The following is a 15,384-nucleotide window of genomic DNA, read 5'->3' as shown; positions in this document are numbered from 1 at the left end:
TTATAGATGATAGAGACTTATTTGGTTTAATACATATCTATTTCTATTCTTTCTACTACATTAAAGGAGTGTTTGGGGGACCTTGGAGTGACACATGTCCTCCCAACCCTCCCCTACTCTCTCTCCTCTATATATATATATATATATATAGAGATGAAGAGTTGAGAGAATTGAGGTCTATGCTTTTAAAAGTATCAATTGATTGGTGCTTGTAAATTTTTAGGCCATTGTAAATTTTTAGCCATTTGGGCCCTCTAGGGTTAAATTTTAAGTTCAATTTCACTTTAAATTTGAATTAAAATATATGATCATGTTTTAATTTTATTTGTAATTAAAATTTCGATATAAAATTTTAAAATTCAAGATTGTTTGATTTATATTTAAATCTAAATAATATTTAAATTTTATTTTGTTTAAATTTGAATTCTGAATTTAATTTAAATTTAAATTCTAATTTTTATTAAATTTAAATTTGAATTTCATTTTTTTTTTTCTGAATTTAAATTTAATTTGAATTAAATTGTATTCTAGAATTTAAATTTAAATTCTAATTTTTTTGTTGAACTTTTATTTTAAAATTTAATTTTAATTATTAAGTTATAACTTAAATTTTAAATTCAAATTGTAAATTAAATTTATATCTTAAATTTTAATTATAAATTCAACTCAGATTTAAGTTTAAAATTTAAATTTTAAAAAATAACTTTGAATTCTAAATATTAATTTAAATTTAAATTTTTAATTTAAATTGTAAGTATAAGTAGTTTGTTTATATTTTCACCTTTTTATATATAATTTAATAATTAAAAAATTATAAAATCATAGTTTTAATTTTTTACTTTATACCAACCAAACAATCGAACTGAAAAGTCACTTTCGTAAAAGTTACTTTCGTAAAAATAATTTTTTTCACTTCGCCGATTTTCGAGTAACCAAACATGCCCTTTGTAAAGCATTTTGAAATTTTTTTTTCTGTTGAAAAATGGGTTTCGAATATTTGGTTGGTAGTAAATTTTTTTTTTTTTTTTTAGGGTGTATTTGTTTCGTGGGAAAAGCATCTTAAAAAAAAAAATTTAGTGGAAAACTAAATTTTCGGCGTTTGTACGGTCGTAAAGAAATTTTTTCGAAAAGTTTGTTTTACGGATTGTCAGGAAATAGGGGAAGAGAGAAGAGGAGAGAGAGAGAGAAAGCAATTCATCGAATGGAAAAGGCGTCGTCACTTCTCTTCGCCGGAACCCACTTCGACCGGAAGCGCTTCGGCTCCGACATCGCCCGCTTCAAGGCAAAAAAACAAAACCCTAACCCTAACCCTAACCCTGGTTCTGCTCTTCCTCTTCTTCTTCGTAACATCGCTTTCTATGTATCTTTATCTACAGCCGAAGGAGCCGCGGCCGCCGCCGCCGCCGCCGCCTCCGGAGGATGCCAGAAAAGAAGAAGCAGAGCCGCCGGGGTCGCCGGAGAAGAAGGAGAAGAAGAGGAAGCGGAAGGACAAATCCTCCGCTTCCGCGGAGATCGTCGAGGGTTTCAACGTGTTCGGGTGCTCTGGATCCGTTTCTTCTGTGAGAAACCCTAGATCCGGGGAAGCGGATGGCTCTAATACTCATAGGAAGGAACTGGCAAGGGAGATCGAGGTCGGCCAAGTTGCTGATTTGAGTATCTTGTTTAATTTCTATTTTTTTGGCTAAAGATTTCGTTTTAATTTGGATTTTGTTGTTGTTGGTGTGGCGTTACAGAGAGCTTCGATTCTGCGGAAGAAGCATGGGATTCATATTTCAGGTTATAATGTTCCTGCACCGCTTGAGAGTTTTGAAGAACTGAGTTCAAGGTTGGTTTTTGTTGTTCATCACGTTAGCTGCAGTGTTGCTGATTTACTAATTTTGGATATTTGTGATATGTTTTGGATTGATAATGTTTTTACTAGATTCCATAGGAGGAACAAGTGCAATGCTGATCTAATACTAGTAGGGATCTTTTGTTTTGCATAATATTATTGCAAAGATTCTTTTATATGTAAGAATTAATGGTCTATTTATTCAAGATAGTTATTTTGCACTATATATTGGAAAATAGAATTATATGCTAGAACTTGACTTTTTCGTGTTGCTCTACTGAAAACGGCATTGACAATTGACATTTTTGGGCTTGCATTTTTTGTTGGCTTTATCTTTTGTGAATATTTATTTTGGGAGCCTCAGGACTGATGCCTGAACCCAATCTTAACCATTCTCAACTGCATCTGTATCACGTATCGTATATCTTAATTCTTATGCATAGGATGTTATCAAAGTAGTTTATTATTGAGTTGTAAATCAAAGAGGGATTCAAAATCATGAAATCCAAAAAGGTTCTGATGACCTTTTGAGACCTCTGATATTTTTTAAAAATGTGGAAGATTTTCACAAAGTTGGAAATATAAACCTAATTAAATTCAGATGTGCAAAAGATTAATTGGTCATAAATTACATAACGCTGATAGAAAATATGTTTTTTTCTCAAATTTGATCGTTCAAAACCATATGGTAGTTGCTTCTGGAAGTTAGGAACATATTACTGACCAATTCTTGTGTAAAATATTTTTGACATATGGTCAAGGATTGCCATTCCAGTTGGCACCATCTGGCACAGTCGGCATGTGCTGCCTGTGCCGATAAGCTCTTGCTAACTGTGCCAACATATAAAATGGGGCGTGCGCTGGCGTGGTGTGCCGTGCTGTTGGCACATTAAATGCCCGTACTACTGGCTCGACAATCCTTGCATGGGGTTGTAGTGAGCTGGTCAAGGTGGATATTATGATTCAAGGGTTGGTATTACCTGTGGTGTTGATTTGCCTCTCTCTCTCTCTCTCTCTCTCTCTCTCTCTCTCTCTCTGGTTTTGGTTGTTATCGGAGGTTTCTTTCTAAACCATTTTGGGTCATTTCCAACTTTCCATCTACATTAGTATTTCTAATTCTCTACAGCATAAAATTGTGACAACACACCTATGTACGAATCTTATATGTTGTAAATGCCATTGGCAAATCAACTGAATATTAAGAGATCCCATGTTATGTACACTTATTGGAGACCGACCTTTCATTTTTTCCAATTAGCATTATTGAAGTGTCTGTTGAAGCTTGAAAAGTGAAAAATTGAAAGGTTTTAGCATGGGTATAGATATGAACTAAGAATTGTAACGAAAACATCATTATTTAAATTAGGATAGTTTGAAAGAAAAACAAATTAAAAATTTAAATCTTACCTAAATGGTAGAGACAAACTCATACAACTTAGTTTCTTTCTCATAGGATTACCTTAATCAATATTTTAGTATGCTTTACTATTGTAGCGCATTAATGAGGGGCCTTTGTACTCTTTTTCCTTAAAAAAATTATTGAAAAACGGGATGTCAACCAAAAGAAAAAGTTTTAAGCCCTTCATATAAATGGCATATAGTAGAGGGGTCCAAATACAATTTTATATTTATAAAAAAAATTTTTAATACACTTCGCAATAGTTGATAGCATTTCAACAGAGTTTTTCCAAACATCTTTCTATGCCAAATGTAATAATGCGAAACAACCGTTTTTCTCTAAAAGCGTAAGCTGGTAGAGAATGGTGTTCTTATATTTTTTATATTTAACATTCCCCCTCACGTTTGGGCTCGAGACTTTTGATAGGCCATGACGTGGACTCGAATTAAATGGAAGTAAATCAATTATGCAAGGAGCCTGGTGTAACTTGAATTCAGGATCTCCTGCTTTGATACCATATTAAATAATGCGAAACAACCGTTTTTCTCTAAAAACTTAAGCTGGTAGAGAATGGTGTTTTTATATTTTTATATTTAAAAGTAGACAACACTTTTATAGCTGAATTAGACAAACCATCTACATTTGTTTCAATAACATCGCACTATTTTATATAGCACCTTTTCAACCACACTACACTCGATAGCTTGGCTAAACGGGCCTTCTACCATCTTGCTCTAATAGGCTATCAACTCTACCAATGTTATTTAATCCTTATATACTCTACCACCCGTGTCAACGTTATCAATTTATTGTGGCTCTATTCTATCCAAAAATAATTATCAGGAATATTACCGAGTTGAAAAGTAGACATAAATCAAATCTATATACACCAAATTTTGTAACTTGTAAGAAAAGCAATGAACCTAGTCCGTGACAAGCATACTATAGTATTTGGTGGTGACAGACTCAAAACCCACATGGTGTTGCAAAATTTATTCAGAATGTTGCATATGGTTCGGCACGATACAACCCCCGTACCGACCGCATAGCTCAAACCCCCTATTTTTTAAATTAGTAAGTAATTTTCTCAACAAAAGGTATGATAAAAATACATAATAAATAGTCAGAATATTTTGTTGCTAAAGAAAATAAATATTTCATGTCATTATGTGTCGGCACACATGTATTTTTTGTGACCTGCACGCATCGGCATCACCTGGCGCTCACTGTGCCGTACCGTGCTGGCAAGTTTCCGGTACGACCATGTGCTACAGCACTTAAATTCTTAGTTTAAATGGTACTTTGCAGACTTAGGATTCAATTTCATAGGAACAATTGGGTTTTCTGATTCATTTATGTTGCAAACAATCCAACAGTCTTTGAATTTGCTAGAGAACAATTTTAAGTGTAAGATTCAAAACATTGTTGATCTATAGATGCATGTTCGCTAAATGAAATTTTCGTTGAAACGAAAGAACGCTCAAAACTCTTGTAGCTTAATTTATTCTGACGTGCTAATAATGCAACATTGACACATAAAACTTACAATTTGAATGAATTGAACAAATGAAGCTTTAGCAGGCTACAAACATTTCAGGATGTGCAACAATGTTGGATCTTCTACATATATCTTTGTCGCCATTTACATGGGAGAGATGCATACTGAGATCAAAAGTCCGACTCAGATTTTTTCTTTAAACTGAACATTGCAACTCATAATCAAATTTTGTTTAGCGACCAGTGGCAGCCTGCTATATATTTCAATGATGATGAATCAGTAATATTATGTGTTCTTATTTGGTTATGTCATTGTTTTCATTTTTGTCATTTTATTCTTTAATATTTGTACCTCCATAGAGCTCTTTATTATATTCTCTCCCTTTCCACTTGCTCTTGTCCACTCTGCAGTATTCAATGCAGGAAATTTTCATTCTTGGGTATGAAGTTCCTAAATTTAGTTTTCTAACTTGGTATGCTACAAAGCTTGTTAATTTCATAATTTATTAATTGGACAGGTATGGCTGCAAATCCAAGTTGTTGCAGAACTTATCTGGACTTGGATTTAAAGAACCTACACCTATTCAAAGGCAGGCTATTCCAGTGCTCCTCTCAGTAAGCTCTTTTACTTCGCTGGCTCCCTTGTGCTTAATATTCGAGTCCTCCGTTCCAAAGAAAAAAGGGATAATTTATGTTTACTGTAGAAAACTAGCTTGACTTTAGCTGATATATTGCAGAGGCAAGAGTGCTTCGCCTGTGCTCCAACAGGTTCTGGCAAGACATTGGCTTTTCTATCTCCAATCCTTATGAAAATTAAGGTAGTATTTTTCAGTTTGGGTATTATCCATAAGAGAGACACTGGGCATACTTTAAGTCTAATTTGCTGCTAACAGCCAGGAACTAAGGATGGTGTAAAAGCTGTGATTCTTTGCCCTACGCGAGAATTAGCTGCACAAACTACAAGAGAGTGTAAGAAGTTGGCTAAAGGAAGGAAATTTTATATCAAATTAATGACTAAGGACCTATCTCGATCTGGTGATTTTGAAAAAATGCATTGCGACATTCTTGTTTCAACTCCACTGCGGTTGGACTTTGCTTTGAGGAAAAGAAAGCTCAATTTAAGTAGGTTTGTGCTAAAAGTATCAGTTCTTTGAAAGATCCTTTCTTAGTTTTTCTTTTATTTGCCGTATTATAAAAGATTCAGGAACAATCTATATATGATCTCTTATGCTTCAAAATGCTAGAATGTTTAGATTTTCTCTTACCTGTAGTTTATCTTGCTTTGAAAGGCAAACTTTCTATTTGTAACTCAGTAACTATTTCCCTTGAATCTTATCAATCATGCCTGGTTCTTTTTGCGTACAAGCAACCTAATGATATTCTTGCCATATAACTAATGGTACAGTTCTTTTGATGTTGATCATTAATGTCATTTTCTATTACTTTGTTTCGAAAGTGAACTTGTTGTTCGAGTCATTCAAGTATTTCAAACATTTAAGAAAAATCTACAGAGTTTATTGAGTTCGAAGTGTAAGGTCGATTACCGTATACTCATATATTATTTTGAATTCAACTGTGAAACCAGCATGAATATTTAGTTGATAGATGTTGCTGAACTTCTTTAATTTGTCAAAGTTACTCTTTCTTGTAAATATTGTTGGTAAATCACATCTCTTACGTTCTAAGTATTTTTGACCTTATGGTTTTTTATCATATTAGAGTTGGATGAAGAAAAAGGGATTTGGTTAGAAAATTTAATCCTTTATTTGTTGCTTGCTGCAGGGTGGAGTACCTTGTCTTGGATGAATCAGATAAGCTATTTGAGCTTGGATTTGTTGAGCAGATTGATTCTGTTGTTAAAGCTTGCTCGAATCCTTCAATTATTCGTTCTTTATTCAGTGCCACCTTGCCTGATTCTGTTGAAGAACTTGCGCGTTCAATAATGCATGATGCAGTTCGAGTCATTGTGGGTAGAAAGTGAGTATTTCCATCAGACTCACACCTGAATTCCATTTTGTTCATCATTTATGCATGTCTTCATAGCATTTCTCTCACAATATAGTTCCTGATTGTAGAAATTGAGTACCGTCTATTGTGTACTTTTCTGCTCAGTTGTTTATTTAAGCCTTATATTTGAAACATTCTAACAGGAATTCTGCTTCCGAGTTGATCAAGCAAAAACTGATTTTTGCTGGAAGTGAGAAGGGAAAGCTTCTTGCACTTCGTCAAAGCTTTACTGAAGTATGCTTCTTATCCTTGTCTAGTTTTTTCCACATTTACTTCTGAAGTCATGCTAGTGTATTTTGGTATTTTATGCTCATACTTAAGACCAAAAAAATGATGTATTTCGAATGAAGTAATTTTGTTATTCTTCAACAACAACCTTTTCTGCTGCTTTTTCTGTTTGGATAGTTTGTGGTTGTTGAATATCCAGTCTTGATGGACCCTCTAGGGCTGAATGCGTACGAGAATAACTTTTATGGCATAGCTCCTGTTGTTTATTAAGGGACCATTTGGTAGTTGAATGTCGAGAGGCATGAGAATTGGGAAGTTGCCTAAACTTGATATGAAGGAATAGCGAGCACTGAAGCAAACACTATACAACACAAGTTATCACCATGAAAGATGTGCCGATGTCCAAATAGGCCCTTAGTAAGTAATATGAGATCATTTATGTTATTCTCTGTTATAGGTGTGTTCTTTAATTGTCTGATCAATGAATTCCTTTAACTCATATAAGACTGTTTTATTGAAGCTGATGTTAAGTTCTGTTCTACCTAAATCTTTGACGAACACGTGGAGAGTTTTAGCATCACTAATGCAGCATTAGGAGAAGGCAGTTTCTATTTTTATTTTATTATTTTGCTGTTTGCTGTTCAAAGTTTCATTTACGAAATGCTAATTAATTTTTAATTTTTAATTTTCTTTTCCATGCAGTCTCTAAATCCTCCAGTATTGGTGTTTGTTCAAAGCAAAGAAAGAGCAAAGGAACTGTACAAGGAGTTAGCATTTGATGACATTAAAGCTGATGTGATTCATGCGGACCTCACTCAGCAGCAGGTACTATTTATAAAAAGAAAAATTACATTTTAAAGCATATCCCGGAGTTGATTATATCTGTGCAAAAATGCCTCTAATATTTATTATTTGACCACTTGAATTTACCAATATCTAGTTAAAGAACACACTACCTTTTCAAATGTGTCCCCCTCTAGGTACTTTGATGATCATTTTTGTCCCCTCACCTGTTAATTTCTTATGCTGCCCCTATTAACTTAGTTCCTAAGTTCTTCATTCTAGTTTTTTTATATATATATTTGAAAAGGGTACAATTAGGGTTTCAAGTGTTGTCCCGTGCCGTATTGTGCCCCCAAGATAGGGGCACGGTAGGGGGGGGTGTTCTTGCAGGACCCCCATGCCACGATACCCAGTGGGTATCGCATGAGACAACACGATACCCGCTGGAGTATCCGACACAGTATTGTGCTGATTTTTTATTTTTTTTGTGATTTGTTATCAAATCTAATCTAGAATTGTCTATTACAGTATTAAAAATAATAGAATATAACTAACTAAATTCGATTTACGTAATTCCAAATTACCTAAATTAATCTAACCTAGTTTAAAAATTCTAATCTAAAATTACCTTATTTAATGTACTCTGATATCGAATCTAATTTAATCTATATTTTATATTTAAGTTCCTAATCTAATTTAGTCTATTCTAATCTTATGAACAAACTAATATAATCTAGAATTACTTAAGCTCTTCTATTCCAATTAGAATTTGTAAATTAGCATAAATATAAAATAATTTTGATTTAGTATTATTAGATATATTAGAATATATAGTTGGTTATAGTAGATTATATAGCCAATTTAATTTGATAATATTAACAACATCTGTACCAAAATTGTCAAATAAATCTTGTATCTGTAAATGACAATATGCTATATAATCCACTGTGACGATCTATGTGGAACTAAGCAGCACGGATTAAAGTGCCCATCGGCACATGCCGTATCCACCGTGTTGATATTTGATGTTTTCTAATTTCAGATTCTTCAATAGACTCTAATTTAATGTTAGCTGGTATTTTATTTTGTATGATGACTTAACGGTATATTTGATCAGCATTTTTTCGAGTTGAAAATATCACTGCTGGATAATTATGCTAACTTCTTTCCATGAATTTATTGTTTTATTTACTAAGCGAGAAGATGCTGTCGACAACTTTAGAGCAGGAACGACGTGGGTTCTGATAGCAACTGATGTCATTTCACGTGGCATGGACTTTAAGGGCATCAATTGTGTTATAAACTACGATTTTCCCGAGTCAGCTGCGGCTTATATTCACCGGATAGGTATGCAATGTGACTCATAATCCTTATGCTCTTCCATCATTATACCGCCTAGGGATGTTTAGCCAGTTAGACCCTTGATATGATTGTGACTGGTGGTTACGCATAATGGTAGGCTTGATCAGTCTTCATAAAGTTATTTTTGTTATTAGAAATCCCAAGGTCATTTTTCTATAAAGAGTTAGATTTAAGGATCAAATACAAATTTAGTGACTGAAGTTTTACCTTGATTCATAGTTTGTCCTCAAGGTTTTGTAATGACCGAGCCACTACTACTAACAACTTGTTCGGCCAAAATTGTCGGCCAATAGTACTTAAGCCCTGTTGTTAATACAATGATAGCCATATATAAGTGTCACGCACTTGATTCCAGCGGAAGCTCACCGGGCTTGTGCACAGACCCGCCGTTGTACACCAAGCACCCCCGGTGTACACAAGGCGTCTACAACGATCATAGAAAGAAGTAGGAATCAATCCTAAACACGGTAATCAGAGCGAGAATATAATTCTACTACACATACATGATACAAGATATACAACAAGTCGAACAAAAGGTACATTTTGAATACTAAGAAATCTCGAATAAAATATAATTATATACCTTTCAACTAAACTAAAAGAAAGACGTCTACGGGTCCATCGATAGCGGCACTGAGGAGGCTCTAGCTAGTCACTAACCCCTTGTCACGAACCCTAGCCTCTCCCGCTGCGGAAGGCTCTGAAACAAAAATAATCAACCAATGGAGGTGAGAACTATTAAACAATAGTTCCCAGTGGGTAAGCTGCCGAGAGTGGCGAAATACACCACTAGGTCAACTGAGGCATGAATATAGTATAAAATGTAGTAAGCGTAAGTGCAACAATTAATTGAACATATTCAATTATAGACATGCCTCTACATGATATGTTCACTAACATGAATATATAACTTTCTACCCTCACATGCACAAGTGGTGTATATGCAATTTACCTGCTTGTCCATCTTTAAGCTATAAGCCATAGTTAAAGAGAAAGTCTTTCATTATAATCAAATAGCTATTGTCATCATAAAGCTACATTTCTATACTAATTAACATAAGCAAGGTTGTCAATGCAAACAATGACCAACATGAATGTCCAACTACTATGAATGCATGAAGTAGTGTCACAAGGTAACCATTCACTAGTATGTCCATCTACTAGGTATGCATCAACTTGTGTCACAAGGTAAATGCCCACTAATATGTCCATCTTAATGACAAGATTAATTAAATTTTACCCAATTAACGGGAGATTTACACGTGATAACGTCCCAGCCTATGCCGTGCCTAATGGCTCCGTGGTAGTCAACATTCCCCTGCTAGGAATGAGCCTTCCCCACGACAATCCATGTCGGCGCCGAATCCCACATGAGCGATCAGTCGTTCCAAAGGCTAACTCTAGAGTGCTAGCTTGTAGGGAGCGACCCTCACAAGCTTGTGCGAGTGAGCACAATGACAAGCAAGCGTTATCACAAACATCATGTCCAAGGGCCACATCTCACAATCATCATGTCTAAAACATGAAATCTCAATCATCGACTCAAGGTCGGATACTATACATAATGGTCATGTTTCATTTCAATTAACTTGGTAGGACTCTACCAATATGCAACGTGTCTCAACTTGTAAAAGTCCACATTTCATTCAAGACTCTAACGGGTTTCACCAATTCTAATACCAATATAGTATAAGAAGAGTCATTTACTAATGTTATATCCAAATGAATTACAAGGATGTCCATAGAAATCATAGTGCGTGTCATGCATATGCCTTACTGCATAGACTTCCACTACACGGGGTATAAAATTGTTGTGCAAGCAACCACCTTTCATTTAATCAAGCAAGTATATGCGTTTGCCATTTATACACTCAAATGTGTAGAAAACTCTTTCATCATGTCTAAAACATGGAAGTTCATATAACAACCTAGAGGTTGAGTCCAAGGTTTAAAGTGCCGTGGCACGGGGGCGTGCCGTTACGTCCTTGACATGGTACGGCACGGGCACGCTTGCGTGCCAACACGTGGCACGCTTGCGTGCCGACAGATACGCACGACCTCCTACTGGCACGCTTTGGCATGGATTTATTTAAGTTTTTGTGGTTCCAATAAGTTTTTATAATGTTATTTTGAAAGATTTAGACAAATTATTATTAATTTTTGCTATGTATAGCTTATTATACTCATCAATTAACATGCATGTAAGCATTTTGTATATAAAGTACAACTATACTTGATGTAGAATAGAAATTAAAATTCTTTTGTTTATAATTTTTTTAGAATTTAAAAAATTATAACAGATAAAATGACAGAAAATTTTATTTTTTCTAAAAAGGTTTCAAAATCTATATATTGATTCGATTAGGAAGTATATAATAATTAGAACAACCAGAATAGTACCACAATTACATCTATATTTTTTTTTATTCTTTTAAAAAATATCTGATCAAAATTTGTTTAGGAGATTGATTTTTGTTCTCCTGATTCATCGAAAACTTCGCGGTGCGACAAATTTTGACAAAATAATTTGCGAAGAAAAAATGGATGTCTGTGGTGGAAGCGGAGGGCTCGAGCCAATAGGGGGGGTGCGGGGGGCTTTGTCCCCCGCGGTATGGATCGAATTTGTCAACTAAAAATTTGCTTTTATATTGATAAATAAGAAGTTAAATTATAAATTTTTAATTTAACAAAAGAAAAAAGAAAAAGTCAAAAGAAAAAGCCAAAAGGCAAAAAAAAAAAAAAGGCACCAGCCAAAAAGAAAAAAAAAAAAGTTGACAAAAAGACAACACAATATCAAAAAAATAAAAGAAAAGTGAAAAAAAGGCAATATAGATGGCCGGGGGAGGGCTCTGTATCCCAGAGAACAAAAAAAAAAGAAGCCAAAAAACCAAAAAAAAAGAAAAAAAAAATAGGGCGGCACGCGGCATGTGCCGCGGCACCCAGGGGGGGTCCGAGACCCCCCCCTGTACTGTGCCCCCTTCTTGGGGGCACGGTTACGGCACGTCCCGTGCCGTACGGCACGGGGCGGCACCTTCATCCTTGGTTGAGTCCAATGCCATGATATCAACTTAGTTGTTCACTAGATTAAGTGTAACATATATAGCTCTACATCTTGTCATTACATGCCAAATGTCATGTTTACCCTAACCTATAGAAGTACATTGATTGCTATGCAAATTGGAATCCAATAATTCGGCTAGCTATATAAGGTCTCATATGATATTATAATTTATCTTTAACATGCATTCCTATATTTTTGTATAAGAGGAACTTGATACAACATATGACACAATATGCCCTACCACATAGAGTATGTCATATTACCTCTACTACATAGAGTGTCAATTTCCAAATGTTACATATGTGCATCATACATCCAAAAATTTTAGCATGTCATGAATAATATGAATATGCATCAATTTCAACCCTATAACAATATAGGAGACATAGGGGGAATTCAGCTATTTCGGTGAGGTCAAACCCACCAGATACCCTTCGAAATTGATCGTTTTCCCGATTGAAGTTGTCCACACGACTTCTAGCACCTTAAGAAAAATTCCAAAAAGGTTATGAGCTTCTAAAAAGCTAACCACAAAATTCACCAAAAATCAAGCATAAAAATAAGTGAAAATTACCTTGATCAAGTAGCACTTGTCCAAAGTCTAAATCAAAGCCAAGAAGCTTCAAATCCAACATAAAAGAGTGTTCTACACCCATCAATGCCATCCAAAAAGCTTTCAAAAGAAAAGTCCTAAAACAAACCCTAGTTTCTTAAAAACTAGGTTTTCTCCAAATCTCATGCAAGACTCATGATTAGAGGTTATAGAAAGACCACTAACCTAAATTAGAGCTCCAAACTAAGCCATGAAGTGCTAGAGTTGAAGTGTAGTCCTCCAACAAGCTCTTCTCATCAAATCCAAGCTCCTTCCAAGGTCCAAGGTGCAAGCATTCATGGTGGAGAGGAAGAAAAAGAGATCAAAACCCAAAAATTAAAGGCTTTGGAGAAGAAATTCAAGAGTAAAAGAGAGAGAAGCTCACCTCTCTCCTTCTCCATCCTCGGCCAACTGAGAACAAGTGAGGGGTGAAGGGGTACATATACATAATGTAGCAATATCCACCAAGGCCCCTCAAAACTCAGAAATTGCATCCTGCTCAAAAACAGATTCTGCAGCATTGAGTATTGGTACGCGGGTTGGGGTATCGGTACTCGGTGGTCAGTTTCGGTACCAAAGGTCCAGTATCGCAAAACCCAAACGCTGGAAAATCCTGTTTTCTACTGTGTTCCAGTACTCGCCCAATGCAGTGCCGATACTCAGCCCAGTACCGGTACACAGAGTCGAGTTCTGCAAAACCCGAGAGCTGTCCAAACCAATTCACAACTGAATTCCGGTACCCTATGTCCAGTACCAGTACTCATGACAAATACTGCACTTTTGCATAATTTGATCTCCGGAGTCCATTTTCGCGCTTAATAAGCCTCGAAAACACTGCTAGGCTCTCCAAACTCAGTCAAATCCTTCAAAATTGTAAAAAGCATTATTCTTTCACTAGAACTCCGCAATTTGCAGAAGTTCAGTGTGCTACATATAAGACTCTCACATCTCCCACGTTATCCACACACAGTCTCTCTCTCACACACAAACACTGTGCTACATATAAGACTCTCACATCTCCCACGTTATCCACACACAGTCTCTCTCTCTCTCACACACACACACACACACACACACACACACACACACACACACCATGCTTTAGGTTTTGACATCCTTGTCAGGCCTAATTGACACACCATGCTTTAGGTTTTGACATCCTTGTCAGGCCTAATTGTACACAGTACAAAATTGCCTGCAATGTGAGAATTATTTTACACTTTTGGTTGGCAATCAATCTTGCTATGATGCCAAATGTTACAGCCTAGCTGCTAGCACTAGTAATTTACTGAGTTCAAACTACTGGCTCAAAATGCTTAAAACTTCAGTTGCTAGTAAGAGAGTGCTAGCCATATTTAAGACTCTCACACTCTTCCACATTATTCGATATGTGATTATTGTAGTGTTATTGTTATAATTGTAACAATTTAGCCAGTGAAGTTTGGCTTCATTCTAAATTTTACCCGGAAAATTTAAATTATGAGAAATTCAGTTCATATAGTTTGACTCCCTATTTCATTTTTGTCCAAAATCTAAAGTTGTTGATGTGGCAACTTTTTAGAATGGTAAAATAGCTGGACTTAATTGTTATGTGGAAGAACTTCACAAAGTAAAGTGCTACTATTGAAACCATAAGAACTACAATTTGAAATATAATGCCTGAGTTACTCTAACCAAGTAGAATGCTACTATTGGAACTATAGGAACCAAAAATTGAAATTTAAACCTAGATTTCGGCCACTTAGAATGATGTTTTCACAAGGGATAGATTTTGGTCTATGTATAGCGGCTATTATACTATTATAGAGATAATAACTTTACCTGTTATTTATATACCTCTAGGTCGGTCGGGAAGAGCCGGTAGAACTGGGGAGGCAATTACGTTCTACACTGAAGAGGATAAACCATTTTTACGGAACATAGCCAATGTGATGGCAGCTTCAGGATGCGAAGTTCCTTCATGGATAATGGCGTTGCCGAAGCTCAAACGCAAAAAGCATCGTCCGACGAGAGATTCAATCTCAACTCTTCCCGAAGACAATGAAGAATAAAGATGCAGTGTGCTAAGCGAGCACCAAATATAATAACATATTTTCCACTTCCTCATCAAAAATTTTGTATCTCAGCCTATTACATTTGTATTTTGACGCATAGCTGCAGAATAACCTCCCCTGATTGCCGTGCTTTTACTTATATCCGTCACATTGATTGTTGGTGATGCTATACGTATGCTTATTTATTGTCTGAGTTATACATGTTGATCTATTTTTTCATGTAAAGCATTTGAAAAAGCATTCGAGGACAAGTACTTTCACTATTGCAATGGTCAATTTCTTACAATGTCGTGGAATGCTCGCTTTTGTAGTATTTGTTTTCTTTTCTTTATATGCAAGTATAATACTTTTCTAAGGCTTCTTTTGGGATTGTATGGAGATTGCGTTACGTGCGGTGAGAAAGTACGTTGGAAAAATGCCCTGTTTGTTTTCGTACATAATATTGCGTTCTGCATATCGCGATGAGTCGGTTACGATATATTTTCTGCAGTCCCACCGAAGAACGCAGAAGCATATCTTTATATGCTTTTTTCTCAATTCCATTCTATCTAATAGTGTTAGAGAGACCTT

The 15,384-nt window shown here is 35.5% G+C and overlaps 1 protein-coding gene across 2 annotated transcripts; it reads left to right on the top strand.

Moving 5' to 3' along the window:
* Nucleotides 1-1,093: 1,093 nt before the first annotated feature.
* LOC109705841 (DEAD-box ATP-dependent RNA helicase 57-like) lies at nucleotides 1,094-15,100 on the top strand. Of its 2 annotated transcripts, XM_020226624.1 has the most exons (11): nucleotides 1,099-1,282; nucleotides 1,377-1,631; nucleotides 1,734-1,825; nucleotides 5,246-5,342; nucleotides 5,465-5,545; nucleotides 5,621-5,853; nucleotides 6,510-6,704; nucleotides 6,878-6,968; nucleotides 7,665-7,787; nucleotides 8,942-9,092; nucleotides 14,603-15,100. In XM_020226624.1, exons 1-11 carry the CDS (start codon nucleotides 1,202-1,204, stop codon nucleotides 14,809-14,811), a joined length of 1,608 nt encoding a protein of 535 aa, XP_020082213.1. In that variant the 5' UTR covers nucleotides 1,099-1,201; the 3' UTR covers nucleotides 14,812-15,100. The 2 variants fall into 2 exon arrangements, with proteins under 2 accessions (XP_020082214.1, XP_020082213.1); XM_020226625.1 differs by lacking the exon at nucleotides 8,942-9,092 and having other exon boundaries at nucleotides 1,094-1,282.
* The last annotated feature ends 284 nt before the right edge of the window (nucleotides 15,101-15,384 follow it).

This window comes from Ananas comosus, unplaced genomic scaffold, assembly GCF_001540865.1.
Source record: "Ananas comosus cultivar F153 unplaced genomic scaffold, ASM154086v1, whole genome shotgun sequence".
Taxonomy (NCBI): domain Eukaryota; kingdom Viridiplantae; phylum Streptophyta; class Magnoliopsida; order Poales; family Bromeliaceae; genus Ananas; species Ananas comosus.
Note: the sequence above shows the minus strand (reverse complement) of the source record. Positions and strands in the feature narration are given on the sequence as shown.